General features: G+C 41.1%; 1 protein-coding gene across 1 annotated transcript in view; it reads left to right on the top strand.

Moving 5' to 3' along the window:
* Ube2r2 (ubiquitin conjugating enzyme E2 R2) overlaps window positions 1-24,953 on the top strand; it is a 75,660-nt gene that overhangs the window by 35,379 nt on the left and 15,328 nt on the right. Inside the window, exon 2 of the mRNA XM_075967492.1 lies at window positions 18,341-18,427. Coding sequence (XP_075823607.1) covers window positions 18,341-18,427 — 87 coding nt within the window. The remainder of the gene's footprint in view (window positions 1-18,340; window positions 18,428-24,953) is intronic.

The raw sequence follows: 24,953 nt of genomic DNA, 5'->3' as shown, positions 1-24,953 counted from the left end.
GCTGCACGAAACAGTGTAAGAGGTTTATTGGAGAGGAGGAGAGCAGAAGCATGAAAGGGTGAAAGGGAAAGGCCGCTTCGGAATGGGGGACCTCAGAGAGTCAGGAGAGGAAATTAGAGACGGAGGAAGGACTAAGAGGCAAGAGAAAAGAACAGAGCGAGCTTGGAGCAAAGATGAGAAAAGCATGAAGATAGGATACCAACTGGGCGGTGGTGGCACACACCTTTAATCCCAGCACTCGGGAGGCAGAGACAGGCGGATCTCTGTGAGTTCGAGACCAGTCTGGTCTACAAGAGCTAGTTCCAGGACAGGCTCCAAAGCTACAGAGAAACCCTGTCTCAAAAGACCACAAAAAGAAGGAGGAGGAGGAGGAGGAGGAGGAGGAGGAGGAGGAGGAGGAGGAGGAGGAGGAGGAGGAGGAGGAGGAGGAGGAAGAAAAGAAGAAGAAAAAGAAAATTGGATACGTCCTTCCATCTATTGGATTGCAGAATGTTCCAAAATAGCCCGGTATTTTGCAGGACCTTTGGAACAAGTGGCCATTTGGATTGATATCTAAGAGGTGTTGGATCAAATCAGATCTTCCTGTAAAGGTGGACACAGTTCCCACAAGTGAGGTAGAGAAATAAGATCCAAGAATCTGCAGTTTCTAGAGTCCCAGGAATTCAGAGAGGATTGGATAAGTAGGCACAGGCTGTCTTGTATGTCGTCATGCAAAGAATGGGGACCAAGGGCTCCGAGCCCGAGAGAGCCATGGTTGCCTGGTATCAGGACTTATTGTGGGGCTAAAAGGCGAGAAACTACACTCGAGAGGGGAAACCTCACTCATGGAAATTGGCCAGAGGTCAGTCGGTGAAGATGGTCAACTGTAGCCTTACAGGCTGTGGTTGGGGGTTCCTCCATTTCCAAGGACACCAGAGGGGTGCAGGATACTCAGCGGTCACTCCCATGGATCCAGGAAGAAGGAAAACTTAACCGATTCTGCCGGTGTAGTGTGGTTGACCCAGTGATTTGTTAGTTGGAAAAGTGAGACTGTCACAGGTAGACTGGGTTTCAGGGTTTTGACGTGCCTCAGACTGCCAGTGGGCAGGAGGAAGCCCCAGGAGAGCCTGCTGAAGTTATAATTTAAAAAAATTAAAAAATGGTGAGTGAGAGAGAGGTGCCATACAACAGGGCTCACATGGGAAGTTTATTGGGGGGGGGGGGAGTCAGAGTGGTGGAAGAAAAAGAGACGAGGTGGGTAAGGCCTGCCTTTTATAAGGAACCGTAGCGGATGTGCACAGGGGGCTGCCCTTAGCTGCTGCAGCTGAGGATGTATCCTGTCAGGACCCTGAGGGCAGGCAAGTAACAGGTGCTTTCCCAGAGCTGACACACTCAGACATTGGTGGACAATTTATATTTAAAAGTTTAAGGCTCTGCCAGGCGGTGGTGGTGCACGCCTTTAATCCTAGCACTCGGGAGGCAGAGACAGGCAGATCGCTGTGAGTTCGAGGCCAGCCTGGTCTACAAGAGCTAGTTCCAGGACAGGCTCCAAAGCTACAGAGAAACCCTGTCTCGAGAAAAAAAATTGTTCTGCCTCTTAGTTTCAGATCCTTAAGAATATCCTGGCTTTGTGTGTGTTTGTTATTTTGATCTAGGGTTTCACTGTAGTCCAGGCTGTTCTGGAATTTTCTGTGTAGATTAGGCTGGCCCCAGACAATTTTACTGTGTTGTGCCTCCTCCCCCAAGTACTGGGATTATAGGTGTATGTCACCATATCCAATGACAGTACTCTGTTTGGATAGAATAGGTCTTATTAAAACAGACTTATTTTTAGATTATGATGGACTCTTTGGTAATAGTTTCTTCCTTTCTTACATCCTTTTTTGGAAATCTTATCGGAACTGCGATTTTGTTTTCTTTAAATAGCTAAAGATGAAAGTTTAGATCTTTGTGTGACACCAGGATCTTTGAGACTGCTTTTTTTTTTGGAATGATTTTTGGATTAAAATAAAATAACCATTTGGTTATCTAAATCTTGCCCAGATATTGAGCACATAATCTTTGTGACTATGTAAATTACTTATTTTTTCTTTTTCCTTTTTCTTTTTGAGTCAGGGTTTCTCTGTATAACAGCCCTGGGTGTCTTGGCACTCACTCTAGAACAGGCTAGTTTTGAACTTACAGAGATCTGCCTGTCTCTGATTACTGAGTGGTGGAACTAAAGGGGTTTGTTACCACTGCCTGGCAAGTAACTTATTTTTTTTTTTTTTTGGTTTTTCGAGACAGGGTTTCTCTGTGGCTTTGGAGCCTGTCCTGGAACTAGCTCTGTAGACCAGGCTGGTCTCGAACTCACAGAGATCCGCCTGCCTCTGCCTCCCGAGTGCTGGGATTAAAGGCGTGCGCCACCGTCGCCCGGCCAAGTAACTTATTTTTGTGTTGTATATTAGGAAGGCATATTTCCCAAATCATCCAGGTAAAATTTTTTTCTTCCCCCCGAAATGTTTCCTTGTAGCTTTGGAGCCTGTCCTGGAACTAGCTCTTGTAGACCAGGCTGGCCTTGAACTCAGAGAGAGCTGCCTGTCTCTGCCTCCTGAGTGCTGGGATTAAACACCTGTGCCACCACCACCTGGTTTAAACAAATACATCTTTTTTTTAAAAAAAAAATATTTATTTCTTATGTATACAGTGTTCTGTCTGCTTGTATGCCTGCAGGCCAGAAGAGGGTGCTGGATCTCATTACAGATGGTTGTGAGCCATGATGTGGTTACTTGGAATTGAATTCAGGACCTCTGGAAGAGCAGCCAGTGCCCTTAACCTCTGAGCCATCTTTCCAGCCCTAAATTTTTTTCATTGGAAATAAAACTTTCCCTGGTAGGTCAGTAATACATGAGCCTTTTTCCTGTGACATCTTAACCTTTGGTATAACTCTGAATTTCTGAATTGTATTACCTTCCTCTTCCATCTGGTAACTGAAAGTTCTTCCCCTAGACTATCCATTATGTAGCCCTGTGTGGCCTTGAAGTTGGGGAGTCCTTCTGTCTCTGATTCCAGAGTGCTGGGATTGTAGGCATATGCCATCATGCCCAGCTATTCTTTCTTTCTGTCTGTCTGTCTGTCTGTCTGTCTGTCTGTCTGTCTATATATTATTTTGTAGTACTAGGGGTAGAATATGGGGCCTTGTGCCAGAGCCACAGCCATGCCCTCTTCTGACATCAGGTACTAGGTTACAAATGGCTGTACTGTTTTGGAGGAGTGATGATCCCACCTGTGATAATAGGAAGGCACATGTGCTGCACCTTTGCTCCCTGCAGTTCTAGTTGGAAGCATTGGCAGCAACAGTCTTTTCCTTTGTTCGTTCTTGAATTTAATGTATTTGAAATCAGAATAATGACAAGTACGTGGTTATATAACATCCAGGTTTCCAGGTTTTTGCTTTTGGCATAGGCTTTTGTATTTGGAGGTAGTGTGGTTAAAAAAGAGCACGAGCCATCTTTTTTTTTTTTTTTTTTTTGGTTTCTCCGTAGTTTTGGAGCCTGTCCTGGAACTAGCTCTTGTAGACCAGGCTGGTCTCGAACTCACAGAGATCCGCCTGCCTCTGCCTCCTGAGTGCTGGGATTAAAGGCGTGCGCCACCACTGCCCGGCTAGCACAAGCTACCTTGCTACATTTAACAATCTGTTCTTCAGAAATTAGGTAATGATAGGCAATAGTTTATAACTTAATCCTCTGACAACTTAATGAAAATTTGTTTCCTATATTAGTAAATGCTTCTTTTCTAAACAGATAGCGTACTGGAACGTTGTTGCTATTGATTGTAATACATGAATAGGTAAAGGAAAGGATGTGGAGCCTTTGTTATATGTTATATTTATTGTTTATTATCTGAATGGCTGTTAGCAGAGATAACCATTGTGTAGTTAGCTTCTGTGCTAAAATCTTCTGGTTGTTATTTTGTATGATAAATTGTCAAGAGTTAGATTTTTTTGTTTTTCTCTTCAGCCGCTGTTGTTATTTTCTGATTAATCTAATTCTCTTCAGTTGTCACTCACAACTCCTGCCCGGGAGTCTGGGTCTAGTCCGCAGTGCTAGTCAGGTACAGAGGGTACTGTGTGGGCATGCCACTATTCCTTCTTTTCTTGCTGTGGTAAACTTGACACTTGATGTGATTTCCTTCTGTCTGGCTGGCTTTTTTCTGTGTATTCATTATTTCTCAGTGGCGTACACAAGGATTACTACTCTACATTTTAAAAAAAATGTTGGCTCACTGTGTAAGAGGTTCTTTCCATGTGTACTTTACAAATTCTTAGCCCATGAATAGGCTGGTAAGCAGTATAATGTATTTTTTCTCTTTGGCTCCTTCATTCAAGTCCTTTGCTGTAAGTGGCTTTTTGTGTTTATGTCTTACATTACAAAGTTATTTCCTTTATAGTGTTTCTGCTTTCTTTTGTCGGGGTTACTCTATGTAGACCAGGCTGGGCTTGACAACTTTGAATTACAAGTATGCACCAAAGTACCAAGTTTGTTTTTGAGATGGGATGTTGTTTCATATCCTTGACTTCCTCTGAACTGTCTATTCTTTTCCACCTCCAAAATACCGATATAATAGGCATGTGCCAGCACAGCTATCTGGTTCATCTTCTTTCTTTTGTAAGTGAATTTTAGTATTCTTAATTTTCCCTTTGTTAGCTTATAGAATTTTGGTTGACTTTTTGGTGTCAGTTCTGTGGCCAGTCTGCTGATTTATTTTTTTCTTTTTTTATTGATATTTATTGAGCTCTACAGTTTTCTCTGCTCCCGTCCCTGCCTCTCCCCTCCCTCCTTCAACCCTCCCTCAAGGTCCCCATGCTCCCAATTTACTCAGGAGATCTTGTCTTTTTCTACTTCCCATGTAGATTAGATCTATGTAAGTCTCTCTTAGTGTCCTCACTGTTGTCTAAGTTCTCTGGGATTGTGGTTTGTAGGCTGGCTTTTTTTGCTTTATGTTTAAAAACCACCTATGAGTGAGTACATGTGATAATTGTCTTTCTGTGTCTGGGTTACCTCACTCAAAATAATCTTTTCTAGTTCCATTTTCTTGCAAAATTTAAGCTATCGTTATTTTTTCTGCTGTGTAGTACTCCATTGTGTAAATATACCACATTTTTCGTATCCATTCTTCAATCGAGGGGCATTTAGGTTGTTTCCAGGTTCTAGCTATGACAAACAATGCTGCTGTGAACATAGTTGAGCATATGTCCTTGTGGCACGATTGAGCATCCTTTGAATATATACCTAAAAGTGATATTGCTGGGTCTTGAGGAAGGTTGTTTCCTTATTTTGTGAGAAATCGCTACACTGACATCCAAAGGGGCTGTACCAGTTTGCATTCCCACCAGCAATGCAGAAGTGTTCTCTTTTCCCCACAACTTCTTCAGCATAAGTTGTCACCAGTGTTTTTGATCTTGTCCATTCTTACAGGTGTAAGATGGAATCTCAGAGTTGTTTTGATTTGCATTTCTCTGATGACTAAGGATGTTGAACATTTTCTTAAGTGTCTTTCACCCATTTTAGATTCCTTTGTTGAGAGATCTCTGTTTAGGTTTGTACTCCATTTTTTTTAAAATTGGATTATGTGATCTTTTGGTGACCAATTTCTTGAGTTCTTTGTATATTTTGGAGATCAGACCTCTGTCTGATGTGGGGTTAGTGAAGATCTTTTCCCATTCTGTAGGCTGTCGTTTTGTCTTGTTGACCATGTCCTTTGCTTTACAGAAGCTTCTCAGTTTCAGGAGGTCCCATCTATTAATTGTTTCTCTCAGTGTCTGTGCTGCTGGGGTTATATTTAGGAAGTGGGTCCCTGTGCCAATGCGTTGACGTGTACTTCCCACTTTCTCGTCTGTAAAGTTCACTGTGGCTGGCTTTATGTTGAGGTCTTTGATCCATTTGGATTTGAGTTTTGTGCATGGTGATGGGTCTATTTTCATTCTTCTACATGTTGATATCCAGTTATGCCAGCACCACTTGTTAAATATGCTTTTTTTTCCAGTTGATATTTTTTGCTTCTTTATCAAAGATCAGGTGTTCGAAGATGTGTGGATTGATATCCGGGTCTTCTATTCAGTTCCATTGGTCCTCCTGTTTGTTGTTCTTTTTTTGGGGGGGGGTTCAAGACAGGGTTTCTCTGTGGTTTTGGAGCCTGTCCTGGAACTAGCTCTTGTAGACCAGGCTGGTCTCAAACTCAGAGAGATCCGCCTGCCTCTGCCTCCCGAGTGCTGGGATTAAAGGCGTGCGCCACCATTGCCCGGCCTCCTGTTTGTTATTATGCCAATACCAGGCTGTTTTCAGTACTGTATCTCTGTAGTAGAGTTTGAAGTCAGGGATTGTGATGCCTCCAGAAGTTCTTTTATTGTACAGAATTGTTTTGGCTATCCTGGGTTTTTTGCTTTTCCAAATGTGTAGTAATAAGAGCGGCGGGGCTGCGTTCCCAGCACCCCGGCCGCCTGGCTAGCTTATGCCCCGAAATAATTACACGGACACTGTATTCTTTTAATCACTGCTTGGCCCATTTCTATCTAGCCTCTTCTAGGCTAACTCTCGCACCTGGACTAGCCCATTTCTGATATTCTATGTAGCACAGCTAGGTGCGCTTACTAGGAAGATTCTAGCCTACGTCCATCCTGGGTCGGAGCTTCATCGCGTGTGCCTGCCCAGGAGCCGGGAGCATGGTGTCTCTGTCTGAGGCGTCTTACCTCACTTCCTCTTCCTCCCAGCATTCTGTTCTGTTTACTCCACCCACCTATGTTCTAAGCTATGAGCCCAAGCAGTTTGTTTATTACTTAACCAATGAAATCAACAGATTGATATACGACACTCCCACATCACTTCCCCTTTTTCTGTTTAAACAAAAAAAAGGCTTTAACTTTAACATAGCAAAATTATATATAACAAAACAGTTATCAAGTAAAAATTACAATAATCTTTATCATAACTAAGGAAAACTATAACTATAACTAACTATTCTTAACTCCATCAAAGACTCCAGAAAGATACAATATTACCTAAGCAAACAAGAAAAAAGCAACTTTTAAAACTCTAGAAATGACAGAGACATCTTGCTGCCTGGACAGTCACCCAAAGTTCCTCTGTACCGTTGGGGCATCCATCTTCAGCCTACAGGCCCATGGTATCCAGAGACATTTCCATGAAGCAGGACATTTCAAAGTCAGTTCAGTCACTATCTGTTGTGTCCTGCAGAATGTCTCACAGACTGTTTCATGAATCAGGAACCCCGAAAGATCATCTCACCTTTAGGCAAGTTCAGTAGTCCTCTCTCTGTGGGTTCTCTGTGTCCAGTTTATGCATTAGTCCAGAAAAGAACAGTTTCTTGCCCAAATGGCTATCAAACTCCATAAGGATCCTCTTCGATGCCCATCTTCTTCTTGAAGTAGATTGGTGCTGCCAGGAGCAGAGTGTCTCATTGTCATGAAAAACCCTAAGTTATTAAAACATTTAAAATGCCATATTCTATAATCTTTGAAAGATATGAAGAATACCTATCTAAAATATATCTATGCACATCTAGAAAATCTTAACTAACATGACTACAAACTTGACTATTATGATTATCTATTAACTACCTATATACATTACATTTTTAAATGAACTACACAATCACAATACCTTAATAAAGATCAGAAATACATATACATATAACAAAATTGACCTATACATTTTTAAATGAACTACACAATCACAATACCTTAATAAAGATCAGAAATACATATACATATAACAAAATTGACCTTAAATCTCTGCAATAAAGCAAAATCTATACTAATGCAAATTATTCATACCTATATCATATCCCCCTTTAAATGTAAAAGAACGTTTATAAACCATATTTGGGAACATGGGCGCAGTTTTTTCTCTCCAAACTGCTTCCTGCTGAATGGGGGCGTCGTTAATTAGGTCTTTCATGGTATAACCTGTGTGCTAGTTTCATCTCAGTTGGCAGTTGAGCGAAGCAATTTTCTGAAGATGTTCACAGCAACCCTTCAGGAGGACGTGGTCCATCATACCATAACGGAATAGAAGAAATGAACAGGGTCTCATCATCTGTGAAAACAAAATAAGAAACTCCTTTCCAAAGCATCATGTCCTTAGATCCAAATTTCAAAGTCAAGACATTTTCAAAATATCTATGTTGGATTAGTTCAGCAGCATTTATAAATAAACATCTTTTAGCAGCTGTTGCTCTTTTCTCAGCATTCAAACAATTGAAACAGAGCATAATAGCATACAGTATCAAAATTCTCTGTGTATTTTCCAACTTTGTGTGTTTTATTTTAACCTATTTTGTTTATTTTTACTTTTAACTTTTTGCTTTCTGAGACAGGTTCTCTGTATCTTTGACCTAGAATAACTCTGTAGACCAGGCTGTCCTTGAACTCTCAGAGATCCGCCTGTCTCTGCCTCCCAGGCATTGGGATTAAAGGTGTACACTACTACACCTTGAACTCACAGAGATCTGTTTGTCTCTGCCTTCTAGGCAATGGGATTAAAGGCGTGTGCTACCACACCTTGAAGTCACAGAGGTCAATCTCCCTCTGCCTCCCAAGTGTTGGGATTAAAGGTGTGTACACAACAACTCTCTCCCTTTTTTTTTTACTTTAAGAACTTCAACTTTTAGCTTGCATATATTTTTAACACACTGTAAACCATTTAGAAATTTTCTTTGTCTTTGAATCTCTCTTAACTGTATATCTCTCTTTTTCTGACCACATGAGTCTTTGATTTACCAAGCAATATCAGTAGGACTAAAGCTGTGGCTTTGCCGGCTAGATGTAGCCCGTTCCTTAGCTTTCCAGCCTCATGGCTGAGGTACTGGCTGTAGCCATGTTTACTGCCACAACTCTATGGCATTTCAAGGTCCTTGCCAGCAAACAAGCTTCAACAGTATTAAGCAACACTCAAAAGCTCCATAGTCAGGACTGCCTGCTTGAAAGAGTCAGAGTTTGCCCTGGCAGGACAGCCCAGAAAGCCGGCATTTTTAAACAGCACAGCTTTTTTCCTGCTACGGCTGAAAACTGAAAAGCATGCGTTCAGCTTTTCATCAACACCATTTTAGTGTTTCGTGGCAGGACCTCTTAATGAGCTGCAGGGTTTTTCAGCTAAAGCTGAGTCAGGAAGCCTCTCTTAGATGAGAGCGCTTGCTTGCCTCTAGCAAGCAGAGTAGACCCGAGAAATTGTCGCTACCAAGAAAACATGCTTTACTCTTTCCCAAGCTTTCTCAGGCTTTCAGTGGATTCAGTTGTCCACACGTCTGGGTGCCATCTGTAGTAATAAGAGTGGCGGGGCTACGTTCCCAGCACCCTGGTCGCCTGGCTAGCTTATGCCCCAAAATAATTACACGGACACTGTATTCTTTTAATCACTGGTTGGCCCATTTCTATCTAGCCTCTTCTAGGCTAACTCTCGCACCTGGACTAGCCCATTTCTGATATTCTATGTAGCACAGCTAGGTGCGCTTACCAGGAAGATTCTAGCCTACGTCCCTCCTGGGTCGGAGCTTCATCTACCCAGGAGCCAGGAGCATGGCGTCTCTGTTTGAGGCTTCTTGCCTCACTTCCTCTTCCTCCCAGCATTCTGTTCTGTTTACTTCACCCACCTATGTTCTAAGCTATGAGCCCAAGCAGTTTGTTTATTACTTAACCAATGAAATCAACAGATTGATATATGACACTCCCACATCACAAATGAAGTTGAGTATCGTTCTTTTGAGGTCTTTGAAGGGTTTTGCTGGGCATTGCGTTGAGTCTGTAGATTGTTTTTGGTAAGATTGCCATTTTTACTATGTTAATTCTGCCTGCCCAATAGCATGGGAGATCTTTCCACTTTCTGGTGTCTTCCTCAATTTCTTTCCTCAAAATTCTTGTTGTACAAGTCTTCCACTTGTTTGGTTAGAGTTACTCCAAGATATTTTATGCTATTTATGGCTATTGTGAAGGGTGTTGATTCTCTGATTTCTTTCCAATCCCTTTTATCATCTTTGTACAGGAGGGCTACTGATTTTTTTGAGTTATCTTGTATCCTGCTACATTGTTGAAAGTGTTTATGAGTTGTAGAAATTCCTTGGTAGAATTTTTGGGATCACTTATATAAGCTATCATATCATCAGCAGTCAGTGGGAGTTTGACTTCTTATTTTCCAATTTGTATCCCCTTGATCTCCTTTTGGTGTCTTATTGCTCTAGCTAGGACCTCAAGAACTATATTGAATAAATATGGAGAGAATTGACAACCTTGTCTTATTCCTGATTTCAGTGGAATCGCTGGGAGTTTCTCTCCATTTAGGTTGATGTTGACTTGCTGTATATTTCCTTGATTATGTTTAGGTATGTTCCTTGTATCCCTGCTGTCTCCAAGACCTTGATCATGAGGGGATGTTGTATTTTGTCAAAAGCTTTTTCAGCATCTAATGAGATGATCATATGGTTTTTATTTTTCAGTTTGTTTATATGGTGGATTATGTTGACAGATTTTCATATGTTGAACCATCCCTGCATCTGTGGGATGAAGCTGACTTGGTCATGGTGGATGATGGTTCTGATGTGTTCTTGGATTCGATTTGCTAGTATTTTATTTAGTATTTTTGCATCAATGTTCATGAGTGAGATTGATGTGTAATTCTCTTTCTTAGCAATGTTTTTCTGTGGTTTGGGTATCAGTGTAATTGTAGCCTCATAAAAAGAGTTTGGCAATGTTCCCTCTGTTTCTATTGTGTGGAATGTGGAATAATTTGAGGAGTATTGGTATTAGTTCTTCTTTGAAAGTCTTGTAGAATTCTGAGCTGAAACCATCTGGTCCTGGGCTTTTTTTGGTTGGGAGACTTTTTTGATGACTGTTTATATTTTTTCAGCAGTTATAGGTCGGTTTAATTTGCTCATCTGGTCTTCATTTAATTTTGGTAAGTGATATTTATCCAGAAAGTTGTCCATTTCCTTTAAGTTTTCCAATTTTGTGGAGTACAGGGTTTCAAAATAAGACCTGATGATTCTCTGTATTTCCTCCATGTCTGTTGTTATGTCCCATTTTCATTTCTGATTTTGTTAATTTGGGTATTCTCTCTATGCCTTTTGGTTAGTTTGAATAAAGGTTTTCTGTGTTTTGTTGATTTTCTCGAAGAACCAACTCTTTGTCTCATTGATTTTTTTGTATTGTTTTCTTTGTTTCTATTTTGTTGATTTCAGCTCTCAATTTGATTATTTCCTGCCATCTAGTTCTCTTAGGTGAGTTTGCTTCTTTTTGTTCTCAAGTTTTCAAATGTTCTGTTAATTCACTAGTGTGGGATTTTTCCAGCTTCTTTACATAGGCATTTAGTGCTATGTATACATAATTTTGTATGTGTGCAGTATTATATCTGTGTACCACATGCATTCAGTGTTAGTGTTTGCCAGAAGAGGGTATTGAATTCTCTGGGACTGGAGTTACTGATGGTTCCTAATCACTTTGTGGTGCTAGGAATAGAACCTGGGTCCTCTGGAAGATAAATTAGGGCTCTTAACTGCTGAGCCATGTCTTCAGCCTGTTTTGCTTGGATTTTTTTTCTTACATATGTTGGGATTAAATACGCACACCTGTGCATGCTGAAGTATCAGTGCATATGAGTAGACACAGTGTGAGCGTGTGTGATTTTTGCATTTGAAAATGGACATTTTAATGATAGTTGTTTAATCTGTGTGTTTTATTTATCTGTGCACTTATTTAGATCTTTATTTTAGAGAAGAGGTTTGATATGTAGTTTAGATTTTTTTCTGCCTCAGTCTTTTGTGATAGGATTTCATCATTTTAAAAACTTACCAGCAAGCAGGCTGTGCATACTTTTAATCCTAGCAGATGCAGAGGCAGGAGGATTTCTGTGAGTTGTGTCAGCTTGGTCTATATAGTGAGACCCCAGGGCTACATAGAGAGACTAGCTGGGCAGTGGTGGCACACGCCTTTAATCCCAGCACTCAGGAGGCAGAGGCAGGTGATCTTTGTGAGTTCAAGGCCAGCCTGGTTTACAAGAGCTACAGAGAAACCCTATCTTTTATTTTTTTAAGATTTATTTATTATGTATATAGTATTCTGCCTGCATATATCCTATAGGCCAGTGAGGGCACCAGATCTTATTGCAGATGGTTGTGAGCCACCATATGGTTGCTGAAAATTGAACTCAGGACCTCTGGAAGAGCAGTCAGTGCTCTTAACCTCTGAGCCACCTCTCTAGCCCTGAGAAACCCTATCTTGAAAAACCGAGAGAGAGAGAGAGACTATGTCTACAAAAACAAACGAACAATTTCCCCATGAATTTATTATAGTCTTTATCATAGAATCATAGTCATCCCTGTAGATCTATTTCTAGGCTTTGGAATTCCCACTCTGCAGTGGAGGGTGGGTTTCAGACCCTCCTGCTGTAATATCTGTGTTGGGATTAAGTGCACCACCATTGCATTCGGGAGTGCAAGGGCATCTATGTGTGCACAAATTCTTGTGTGTGGGGGTGTGTTTCTGGTCAGAGGTCATGTCAGATATCCTCTTTAATCCTGACCACAGCCATACCGTCAGGAATATGCCAAGTCTTAATCACTTTTCATTAAAATAATTGTTGCTAAAACAATTGTTTTTAGTGATTTTACTAATTGTTTTGATAGTTTATTCTTTTGAGTCTTGTACAAATTTTTTTGTGGGGGGGGGTTCGAGACAGGGTTTCTCTGTGGCTTTGGAGCCTGTCCTGGAACTAGCTCTGTATACCAGGGTGGTCTCGAACTCACAGAGATCCGCCTGCCTCTGCCTCCCGAGTGCTGGGATTAAAGGCGTGCGCCACCATCGCCCGGCCTTTTGTACATTTTTTATAACATTTGTTTGTGTGTTTTTGGTTCATTTAAGATAAGGGTCTCTTTGTAACCCAGACTGGCCTGGCGCTCTAGATACTTCTGTCTCTCATTTCTTGAATGCTGAGATTACAGGTTTGTGCCTGTACTGATACATGGTTAATACAATCTTTTTGGAATGTGGGAATATGAAGTGTCAGTTCTAGTACCTCTTTTTGTGTGTATGTGTGCAATTTATTTATTTATTTTGAGATCAGATTTCTCTGTGAAATAGTTCTCACTCTGTACACCAGACTGTCCTTTATCTGAGTTCCACCTGCTTCTGCTGCCTGAGTGCTGGGATTAAAGGCATGTACCACCACCACCCGGTAATTCTAGCACCTTTTAGAAAAGAACATCATTAGAATATAATATTGCCATTTTTATATCTAAAAATACATATTTTGCAATTGAAGTCTAGTTTTGTTAGGTTGACTAATTTTTCTACAAACTTTTGAAAGCATGTGTTTCTTCCAGTATTGCTTGAGACATCTCTTACAGTATATTTTTATCTTTGTCTCAAAAAAAAAAAAAAGAAAAAAGAAAAAGACAAACCAAAAAAAAATTGGTTTTCTTGCCTCAGCCTTCTAGTGTCAGAAATACTACTATGCCCACCTTCTTTATGGAATTGAAAATTTTTATTACATTTTTATTTATTTTGTATGTGCATAAATATGTGTGTTTGCTGTGGCTCTTGTGTGGAGGTCAGAGGACAACGTGCAGGAATTGGTTTTCTCCTATACTCCTTGTGTCCCTGGGATGGACCTCAGATTGTCAGACTTGGTGGCAAGTGTCAGTAAGCAGTAAGCTATCTCACCAGCTCTCTTGCACATCTCGCAAAGATGTGCCCTTCGAGTTTTCCCTTTCTTACATGCACTACTGTGATCTATTTTCATCTCCCTCCTCCTTCTGAGACAGGGGGGCCTCAAACTCACAGAGACTTGCCTGCCTCTGTCTCCAGTGCTGGGTTTAAAGGTGTGCACCACCATGCTTGACTTTTACTTAGTTTTTGAATCTTCAACTATAACAACTGTTGAGCTTCCTAGATTGTTCTTTTAGTGAAAACTTTCTTATTTTAAATTTTCACATTTTTTGTCTTTATAAGTTTTTTTTTTATTAATAAACCTAGGTTTTCTGGAAGAGCAGCTGCTGAGTCATCTTCCAGTCACTAATTGTATTTCATTTACTCACGCCATTCATTCATTCATTTTGGTGTTTCTGAACAAGGTTTCTTTGTGTAGCCCTCGCTTCTCTGGTACTAGCTCTGTAGATCAAGCTTACCTCTGTCTCAGAGATCCACTTGCCTCTGCTTCCCTGTGCTGGATTAAAAGCAAGAGCCACCTTACCTAAAGGTTTTTTTTATTTAATGTTTGTATATATATTTTATAATATATTATATAAAATATACTCATAAAATAGCATATATATATATATACTTAGCCAGGCATGGCGGTGCACACTTCTAACTCCAGCACTTGAAAGGCAGAGACAGGTAGGTCTCTGAGTCCCAGGCTAGCCAGGGCTACTATAATGAGACCCTGTCTTAAAATAGAAAAAAAAGAGGGCTGGAGAGATGGCTTAGAGGTTAAGAGTGCTGACTGTTCTTCCAGAGGTCCTGAGTTCAGTTCCCAGCAACCACATGGTGGCTCACACCACCTATAATAAGATCTGGTGCCCTCTTCTGTCATGCAGGCAGAACCCTGTATACATAATAAATAAATAAATAAATAAATAAATAAATAAATAAATAAATAAATAAACAAACAAATGAATAAATAAATCTTTAAAAAAAAGTTTAGAGATTTAAATAATAGGGTGATATTATGTCAGAGCTCAGAACCTCTGTTCCATTGTCCTATCTTTTCATTGTTCCTCCTTGTTTTAGTTAGGGTTTCTATTGCTGTAAAGAGACACCCTGACTACAGAAACTCTTGTTACAAGAGGAGCGGGCCTGCTTTTTGTCCCAGCCGCCTGGCTAGCTTAACCCCCGAAATAATCACACAGAAATTGTATTAATTAAATTACTGCCTGGCCCATTATCTCTAGCCTCTTATTGGCTAACTCTCACATATTAGTTTAATCCATCTCCATTAATGTGTATTGCCACTTGACTGTGGCTTATCGGCATGAGTCTAACCAGCGTCCATCTCAGGCAGGAGAACCATGGCATCTGCCACACTGCCCTTCTTCCCAGCATCCAGTTCTGTCTACTCCATCTATCTTAAGTTCTGCCCTATCAAAAGGCCAAGGCAGTTTCTTTATTAAACCAATGAAAGCAACACAAATACAGAAGGACCTCCTACACCAAACTCTTATAAAGAAAATATTTAATTGAGGGTGATGGTTTACAGTTCAGAGGTTCAATCCATTATCATCATGGCGGGGAGCATGGCAGCATGCACATGCAGGCAGACATGGTTCTGGCTATATCTTGATCAAAAGGCAACAGGATGTGGACTTAATGTCACACTGAGGGAAGCTTGAGCAAAATAGACCTCAAAGCCCACCCTCATATTAACACACTTCCTCCAGCAAGGCCACACCTCCTAATAGTGCCACTCCCTTTAGGAACCATTTTCTTTCAAATCACATTCCTACCTCCGTCTCCCCTTACCTTGATGGAAATGGTTTGCTACGGTTAATGATTTCCTTTCCTATAGGATTTTAAACTCTTTCTTTTTTTCTTTTAATCTTATGTGTACAAGACAAGGCACAACTGTATGTTCCAGGCTGGCCAGCACTCAAAAACTGTGTCTATTTTGTTGACTCCATTAATCCTTTAGCCATAGCTTCCTATAGTCCTGTTTTAAAGTAGTTCGTTAAAAACCTTCAGTAGGAGCTAGAGAGATGGCTCAGCAGTTAAGAGCACTTGATGCTCTTGCGAAGTTTTTTTGTATTTTTGTTTTTGTATTAAATCACTGCTTGGCCTATTAGCTCTAGCTTCTTTTTGGCTAGCTCTTGCATCTAGAATTAACCCATTTTTACTATTTTATATTTCACCACAAGGTTCTTGGCCTACCGGGAAGGTTTTGACTGGCGGCTCACATCTTTTTCCTCTGGCAGCTCCATGGCTTCTCTCTGACTTCGCCTTTTTCTCTGTCTTTTTGACCTGGCTACACTGTGTTAAACCATTGTCTGAAAGCACCTTTATTATTCATTAACCAGTAAAAGCAACACATACACAGAAGGACCTCCTTACACCACCCCTTTGGTCTGAGCATTGGTAGAGGTAAAAAACTAGTCTCTGGCCGCTCTGCTTCTCTGATCCTTCAGCTTTCACAGCCTGATAGCTGACTCTGAGTTTTCATTATTAAGACCAATTAGAATTTATACTCCAATGATGACTGTAGGCCCTGGCATGTTGACAACTTGAGCATGGCCTGCCAGTCTTCCTTGTTTGATGACAGATGCACATAGCTCATTCTGGCCTGGCTGCATAGCTCAACCATGCTCTCCCCACATGGAGCCCAAGATGCAACAAAAACTCTTCACAGTTTTGAGCACACAAGTTGGACATTCACAACCACCTGTAATGCCAGTTTCAGGGGACCTGATGCCCTCTCTGACCTCACATGCACACATTCACACACAGACACACGTGTGTGCGTGCACACACAGGCAATCATATACACAACCCCCTCTTTAACTAAAAATCCCTAAAAATGTTTTAAAATTTTATGTATATGAGTGTTTTTCTCAAATGTATGCCTGTGCATCACACATGGTTCTGGTGCCCACAGAAGGCAGACACAGTCAGATCCCTTGAAACTGGAGTAATGGACATGTAGGTGCTGGGAATTTAGCCCAGATCTTCTTCCAAGGATTCTCTTAACCTCTGAGCCATGTTTCCTCCCCTAATAATAAATATTAAAATAATTTTATTTATTTATTATTTTTGTTTTTCGAGACAGGGTTTCTCTGTGGCTTTGGAGCCTGTCCTGGAACTAGCTCTGTAGACCAGGCTGGTAAAGAACTCACAGAGATCCGCCTGCCTCTGCCTCCCGAGTGCTGGGATTAAAGGCGTGCGCCACCATCGCCCGGCAATAATTTTAATTTTTAAAAAATTAAAAATCTTTAGTAAATCATTATTTCAAATGATTACCTGCTCCTCTCCCCTTCTCTCTGTATTTTTATGTCTTCCAGAATTACATAATTATTTTTAATTATTATTTTACATATTGTATGTTATAATTTTTTTACAGTTACTTATGTATGTGTTTGCATGCATGCCACAATGCATGTGTGAATATCAGAGGGTAACTTAATTCTACCATGTAGAACCGAATTCTACAACTTAGCTTGTTAGGGTTAGTGAGAGTTTGATGGGTAAATCACATAACCCCAGCTTCAGGGGATCACACACCCTCTTCTGACCTCTGAAGTCACCTGGCACACATATGGTACATATACATACATGCACACAAACATTCAGTACAAATAAAATGAAATAAATAATTTTAAGTTTGAAAACTTTATTTAGTGTTGAGGAAATGCATGAGAGATGGCACTATGAAGCCTGGGAATTGAGCTCAAGTCATGAGACTTGACAGCAAGTGCTTTTTTTGGGAGGGAGTAGGAAAAGAGCATTTGTGTGTGTGTATATATATATATAAAGAACCACTGAAAGGAAATGTCATCAAAGTGTGCACGTTAGCCAGGCGGTGGTGGTACAGCGCACACCTTTAATGCCAGTACTTGGGAGGCAGAGGCAGGCGGATCTCAGTGAATTTGAGGCCAGCCTGGTCTACAAAGTGAGTTCCAGCATAGCCAGGACTATTACAAGAGAAACCCTGTCTCGAAAAGCCAATAAAAGGAGGGGAAAAAAAAAAGGTCAGACGTTGTTGGTGAGTGAGGATATACTGTTTACATGATATCAATAAAAAGAAAAAATTATTTGTTCTCTTATTTATTAGAAAACCATATTGGTTTGTTTGGCACAAAAATAGTGGTAGCGGGCTGGAGGGATGGCTCAGAGGTTAAGAGCACTGGCTGTTCTTCCAGAGGTCCTGAGTTCAATTCCCAGCAGCCACATGGTAGCTCACAACCATCTATAATGCGATCTGATGCCTTCTTCTGGCCTGCAGGTATATGTGCAGATAGAATACTACTTATAGTACATAATTAATAAATTAATAAATCTTTAAAAAAAAAAGTGGTAGCGGAGAATGGAGACTAACTTAGTGATAGGGCGCACCTCTGGATGCAGGAACAGCAGCCTCAGTGTTTGGAACATCTCTTATCTTTCTTTCCTGTGAGCTGAATTTTTATTCATAAAAATGATAATATTTGGATCATTTAGCCAAGACACAAATATTTGATGATCTACTGAAAGAACATTCTGATAACCCTGGTGCTGTGACTTCTCGGGAACCTGATCTGTAGAAAGGTGCTCTCTTTCTTTGGGATATAATAGTGGGAACTATTAGACAAATGAACAACTTGTCTTATTAGCATTGTTTTTTTTCTTTTGCAGGCACATATTAAATTTCCTATTGACTACCCATATTCACCACCTACCTTCAGATTCTTGACCAAAATGTGGCACCCCAACATTTATGAGGTAAGAGGTATCTGTTATAACTTTCTCTGTAGATTTTTTCAGATTAGTTCTTTAAAAAGAGACTAGGGATTTACCAATCAAGGTCCTGTGTTTGATTATCACACCACACAAAAATAGTAGTTTGAGCTGGAGAGTGTAACTTGGTAAAGCATTTGCTTAGCATGCCCAAGATCTCAGTTTAGTCACAACAGCACACCCCGCCCACCCTGAAATAGACTGTGTATATCACTAAGTTGTGTTTCACTGTACCCACAGAGAAATGTTTATGTTTTGTATTTTGTATTCTCTGGTTTAATTATTTAAAATCAAGAGTACTTTTATAACATATAATGATTATTCCAGTTAAAGATGGAAAATTTAAGCCTTTGCAGCTGGTTGCTAAGATTATAATGCACACACGTTAACATTCATGTTTTACAAATTTAGTAAAGTACCTATCCTCTAACTTTACAGCAAGGGTCACCTGTTGCTATGGGCAGAGACTCAGCTTTTTCAGGGGGATTTATCCTAGTACATTTGGCCTGGTCTCCTTTCAGGAGTTACTGCTGAGCATTTGAGAGCCTCTTTTGGAATAACTCCAAGGTGAGGTTCTGTTGTATGGAGAGGCCTGCTTGTTTGTCCTGGCCGCCCAGCTAGCTTAGCCCCGAAATAATGACACAGAAATTGTATTTATTAAAACACTGCTTGGCCATTAGCTCTAACTTCTTATTGGCTAACTCTTACATATTAGTTTAACCCATCTCCATTAATCTGTGTATTGCCACATTGCAGTGGCTTACTGGAGATTGTAATTGGTGTCTGTCTCAGGCAGAGGATCCATGGCTTCTTCTCTCTTGACTCTGCTATCACAAAATCTCCCCCCAAACATCAGCAAGATGATTATAAAATTTATAAAGAAATAATAAGAGACCTAGAATTCCAAAAATTGAAAAGAATTTAAAACATAGTATGAAATTATTTTCACCAAGAGAGTTTAGTGCTACCATGGTGAAGAATTGAGAACCTCAGAATAATCCAGAACATCTATAGTCACCAGTATATTTATTTTGAGATAAGATCTTGCCATGTAGTCCAGATTAGCCTCTAACATGTCATCTTCCTTCTTCAGGTTCCTAAGTATTGGGACTTTAGGCAGGAACTGTGATGCCCATTTATAATTAATAGATTTTGCCAAAAATGACACCAATCTCATTGAGCATCATCTTTGCTATGATTTCTCTTATGGTGATGAAGTTTCCTCCAACCTCAGGAGGAAAAGGTTTATTTGGCTTTCATATTGTAGATCACTGTTGAATGAAGGAAGCAGAGGCAGGAACTGACGGCAGAGTCTGTGGAGAAAGTCTGTCTGCCTTCTGGCTTACTCCTCATGACTTGCTCAGCCTGCTCTCTTATACAGCTCAGGACCACTGCACATCCTCATCAATCAGTGGTTAAGAAATGTCCCAAGTATTTGTCCACAGATAATTCAATAGAGGCATTTTCTCAATTAAGGTTCCCACTTCCCAAATGATCCTAGTCTGTGAAGTTGACATAAAAATTAGCACAAGTGGGAAGTAATGGTCTCATTAATAGTTGGATTTCTTTTTTTTTTAATAGTTGGATTTCCACACACAAAAAAATGATATTGGCCAGACAGTGGTGTGCACACCTTTAATGCCAGCACTTGGGAGACAGAGGCAGGTGGATCTCAGTGAGTTTGAGGCCAATTTTGTCTACAAAGTGAGTTTTAGGACAGCCAGGACCCTGTCTCAGGAAAAAAAAGAGAAAAAGATGCTGTATTTCTACCTCATAAAAAATTGTTGAAAACTTGCTCAGAACTATACTCAAAAGTCAGAGGCAGGAGAATTCTTGCATTTGAAGCCAGCTTGGTCTGTAAAGTTCTTTAAAGAATTAAAAAAAAAAACCCACAGGATTTTAAAAGGATTAACCTAATTGAAAAGTAGGCAAAGTTAGCCACAAGTGTGTGTTAGGAGGCCGAGCAGGAGGATTGCCAAAGCCCAGGGGTTTGAGGCCAGACTAGGCAGGCTCGGAGAATAGAAAGAGACCCTGACAACGAATGAGCTCAGTTCAAATGAGACACGGAGTGAGACTTGACTAATGCACAGTGGTGCGTGTGCTGTTAGGAAAAAGGCCTCGTGTCTAACAAGGGAGAAGAAGCTCACAGTGTGGAGAGCAGCGCTGTGGACACACTCTCACTGCATCCATGGAGGGCAGAGGGAACTCTGAAACATTTGACTAAGTCAGAAAACGGCTGTATATTGTATGATTCCATTTATATTAAAGGTTCAGAATATATAAGGCATTAAATCAGAAAGCCAGCTGGTAGTGACTGCAGACTGTGGCAGACGACTAAGCTGTGTGGGTTTTTTCTATCTTTTTTTCTTTTTCCTTTTCCTTTTTCCCTTTATTTTTTGGAGCCTACCCTGGAGCTAGCTCTTGTAGACCAGGCTGGCCAGTTTTATTCTTTATAGCCTTGGCAGACAGATCTGTATTTCACTATGCAAACTAGGCTAGCCATGAACCTAATTCTACCTTCCAAGTGTTGGGATTGTAGATGTATGCCATCATGCCCAAACCAGTTATTCATATAAAAATTTGATTTAGTCAGCCATGATGACAGGCCTTTAAAGGCAGAGACAGGTGGCTCTCACTTTCCAGGTCAACCTAGTATACGTAGAACTCTAGGCTATACATGACAAGACCCCCATCTCAAAAAGCAACAGAAAAGTTTAATTTAGTAAGTTAAATTCATCTAAAAAAAATTTAAGGGATAAGGTTTTGCCTGTAGAACAGTAGATCTGGAACTGGGCAGTGGCAGCGCACACCTTTAATCCCAGTACTCAGGAGGCAGAGGCAGGTGGCTCTCTCTTGAGTTTGAGGCAAGTCTGGTCTACAGAGTCAGTTCCAGGACAGCCAAGGCTACACAGGAAACCATGTCTTGAAAAACTAAAAAGAGAGAGAGAGACAGAGAGAAAGACAGAGAGAGAAATATTTATTTATTTACAGCTGTGGCACATGATTTTAACCCCAGCACTTTGGAGGCAGAGACAGGTGGGTATTTGAGTTTGAGGCCAGAGCAAGTTCCAGGACAGCCAGGGCTACACAGAAATCCTGTCTCTAAAAACCAAGGAAAAGCGCGGGAGTGTTAGATCTTTGAGTTTTAGGATCAAGAGACCCTGTCTCAAAAAAAAAAAGTAGTATTTATTAACTATAATGGATTTTATTATGATATTTTTATACATGCACATAATTTTGATTTATATTCCTTTTCATTACTCCCTTTTGCCCCACTTCCATTCTCATTAATTCTGTTTTTCTTCCCAGCTGGTCCTCTTTCTACTTTATTACCTTTTGTAGTAAATGAGTTCATGTGGTTGCTGACATGAGTCTGGGCATCTTATGGGTGGCTTTACCATTCAAGAAACTGTCTTTTCCTCCTCAAGGAAGGATGGGACCTCGTGACCGCCTCCCCTTTCATGGCAGGATGTTGGCAGACAGTCTTGTGCAGGGATTACGAAGGCATTCATAGCTCATGTGAATTCAAGGGAGCACCTGCCATGTTGTGTCTGGTCTCTAATCTAGAGCCTTGCTGGCCCTCCTGTGGTGTCCTGTTGTGACTGAGCTGTCACTTCTCACTTCCTCTCTGCACTTTGACTCCTCCTGAGCCATTGTCCGCTGTAGAGAGAGCACTGCAGTACTAGTCTTGTGACGGAACCATGGTTTCCTGGGAGGCAGCTAGCTGGGCAGGTATCATGTCCACTTAACAAGGCAGCACAGTAGCTTCCTTATGAGAACTCAGAACTGCCTCAGCCACAGGCTTTTTACCAGCAAGCACTCTGTGTCTGCCTGCCTGCCTGCCTGCCTGTCTATTTCTGGATCTGGAGAGATGCTCAGCGATTAAGAGCATGTGCTGTTCTTCCAGAGGACCTGGATTCAATTCCCAGCATCAACCTGGTAGCTCACAACCACCTGTAACTCCAGTCCTAGGAATGGTGGTAGGTTCTCTTATGGCTTCTGTGGGCACTGCACATGCATAGTGCACAGATAAACACATAAAAATAAAATTAAAAGAATGTGTGTGGCCGGGCGGTGGTGGCGCACGCCTTTAATCCCAGCACTCGGGAGGCAGAGGCAGGTGGATCTCTGTGAGTTCGAGACCAGCCTGGTCTACAAGAGCTAGTTCCAGGACAGGCTCCAAAACCACAGAGAAACCCTGTCTCGGAAAACCAAAAAAAAAAAAAGAATATGTGTGTGTGTGTGTGTGTGTGTGACAGAGAGAGAGAGAGAGGGGAGAGAGCAAGCTCTTGCAGGTGCTTGAAGAAGACGAAAGAGGATGTCAAATCTGCTGGAACTGGAGCTACAAGTGGTTGTGAGAAGTTAGCCAGGCGGTGGTGGCGCACGCCTTTAATCCCAGCACTTGGGAGGCGGAGGCAGGCGGATCTCTGTGAGTTCAAGACCAGCCTGGTCTACAAGAGCTAGTTCCAGGACAGGCTCCAAAACCACAGAGAGACCCTGTCTCGAAAAAAAAAAAAAAGCAAAAAAAAAAAAAGTGGTTGTGAGCTGCCTGTTATGGGTGCCTGGAACTGAACTTGGGTCCTATGAAGAAGCCATATCTCCCTATTATTATTATTATTAGATATTTGCTTGCTGGGTGTGGTAGATCATGGCTTTAATCCCAATACTTAGTAGGCAGAGGCAGGCAGATATATGCAAGTTTGAGGACAGCCTGTTCTACATAGCAAGCTTTAGTACACCTAGGGCTACATAGTGATACCCTCTTCCCCCCCACCCAAAATTAGTTGTATTATATATTTTTAAAAGTGTGTGAGATTATATATAACTTAGTTATATTTCCCCATTGTCTTCTCCCTCCCCACGCCCCATATGCCTCTCCTTGTTCTCTTTCAATTTCATGACATTTTTTTCATTAGTTGTTGATATGTGCATATAAGTATGTATATATACACATATATCCCTACATATGTAAATCCAACTGGCTCAGTCTCTATAATGTTACTTGTGTGTATGTTTTCAGGGCAGACCATTTGTTATGGGATGACAATTCACTGATATGTTATTCCCTGGGAAAGACTTTGTGGACCTCTAGTCTGTGTCTCAGTTGCCTCCTGCATAGTTAGTGATTTCCCGAAGTCTTTTTTTGTTTTGTTTTTGTTGTTTGTTTGTTTGTTTTAGTTGATAACTGAACGTACTAATTTCTCAATCTTGTCTTTAGTCCCTGATGTTAACTTTCTGCCTAGGTCACTTCATTTGTGATGTTTTAGTGAAATTTTTTAAAAAAATATTTATTTATTATGTATACAATATTCTGTCTGTATGTATGCCTGCAGGCCAGAAGAGGGCACCAGACCCCATTATAGATGGTTGTGAACCACCATGTGGTTACTGGGAATTGAACTCAGGACCTTTGAAAGAGCAGGAAATGCTCTTAACCTCAGAGCCATCTCTCCAGCCCCAGTGAAATTTTTTTTAACTTTATTTTTTGTGCATTGGTATTTTGCCTGAATGTATGTCTGTGTGAAGGTCAGATCTTGGGGTTACAGAGAGTTGTTAGCTACCGTGTGAGTGGTGCTGAGAATTGAACCTCATTCTTGGGAAGAGCAGCCAGTGCTCTGATGTGCTGAAGCTGACGTGTACAGCTTCTCTGCTGTGCCGTTGTAGTTACCCAGCTCTGGCTCTGCCACTTCCTACTCTATTTTTACTTTCATGTCTGAGGGTGCTGGTGGGGAGGTATGTGTTTCCTTTAGGGGTGAGCATTTCGTAGTCTCTTATTTTCTGCACCTTGGCCAGCTGTGGTTTTCTGTGGTAATCACCATCTACTGCAAATAGGAGCTTCTCAAATGGGAGTTGAGAGATGTAAAGGAGCACAGAAGGTTGGCAGGGCATGAGTTCTAAGGTCACAATGCTTATCCAAGTTTTTTTTTTTTTTTAAAGATTTATTTATTTATCCTGCCTGTAGGCCAGAAGAGGGCACCCGATCTCATTATAGGTGGTTGTGAGCCACCATGTGGTTGCTGGGAATTGAACTCAGGACCTCTGGAAGAGCAGTCAGTGCTCTTTACCCGCTGAGCCATCTCTCCAGCCCCACTTATCTAAGTTTTGAATAATGTCTTCAGCTATTTATTTGAGTAGTCATTGGGATCATTGATCTTTTTAAAAACTAGATCTTCGAATTCTTTTTTCTTTCAACCATTTTGGTGTCTCCATTTCCTTGTTGAAGAGTTTTAAGTTCCCCTGAGCCTTCTTCCTGGCCCAAGAGTAGTTTCTAGTATAGGGAAGGGGGTGCCAACACTTTGATCTTCAACTGTCAGAATTAGCCAGCTGGACTTAGTTTAGTTGATCCCAGTTTTGTTGGCAACATCTGGAGCATCATAATCAGGAGCCAACTGAACGTACGCCTTCTCTCAGGCCTTCTGTGGCTGTTGACTTTGGCCACATCAGTGTCATGGCTTCACAGCCTGTGTGATCTGCAGCTTGCTGGCCATGACACCCACAGCGAGCAAAAGTG

Source organism: Microtus pennsylvanicus, chromosome 3 (assembly GCF_037038515.1).
Source record: "Microtus pennsylvanicus isolate mMicPen1 chromosome 3, mMicPen1.hap1, whole genome shotgun sequence".
NCBI classification, from domain to species: Eukaryota; Metazoa; Chordata; class Mammalia; order Rodentia; family Cricetidae; genus Microtus; species Microtus pennsylvanicus.
This window is presented reverse-complemented; position numbering and strand designations above follow the sequence as displayed.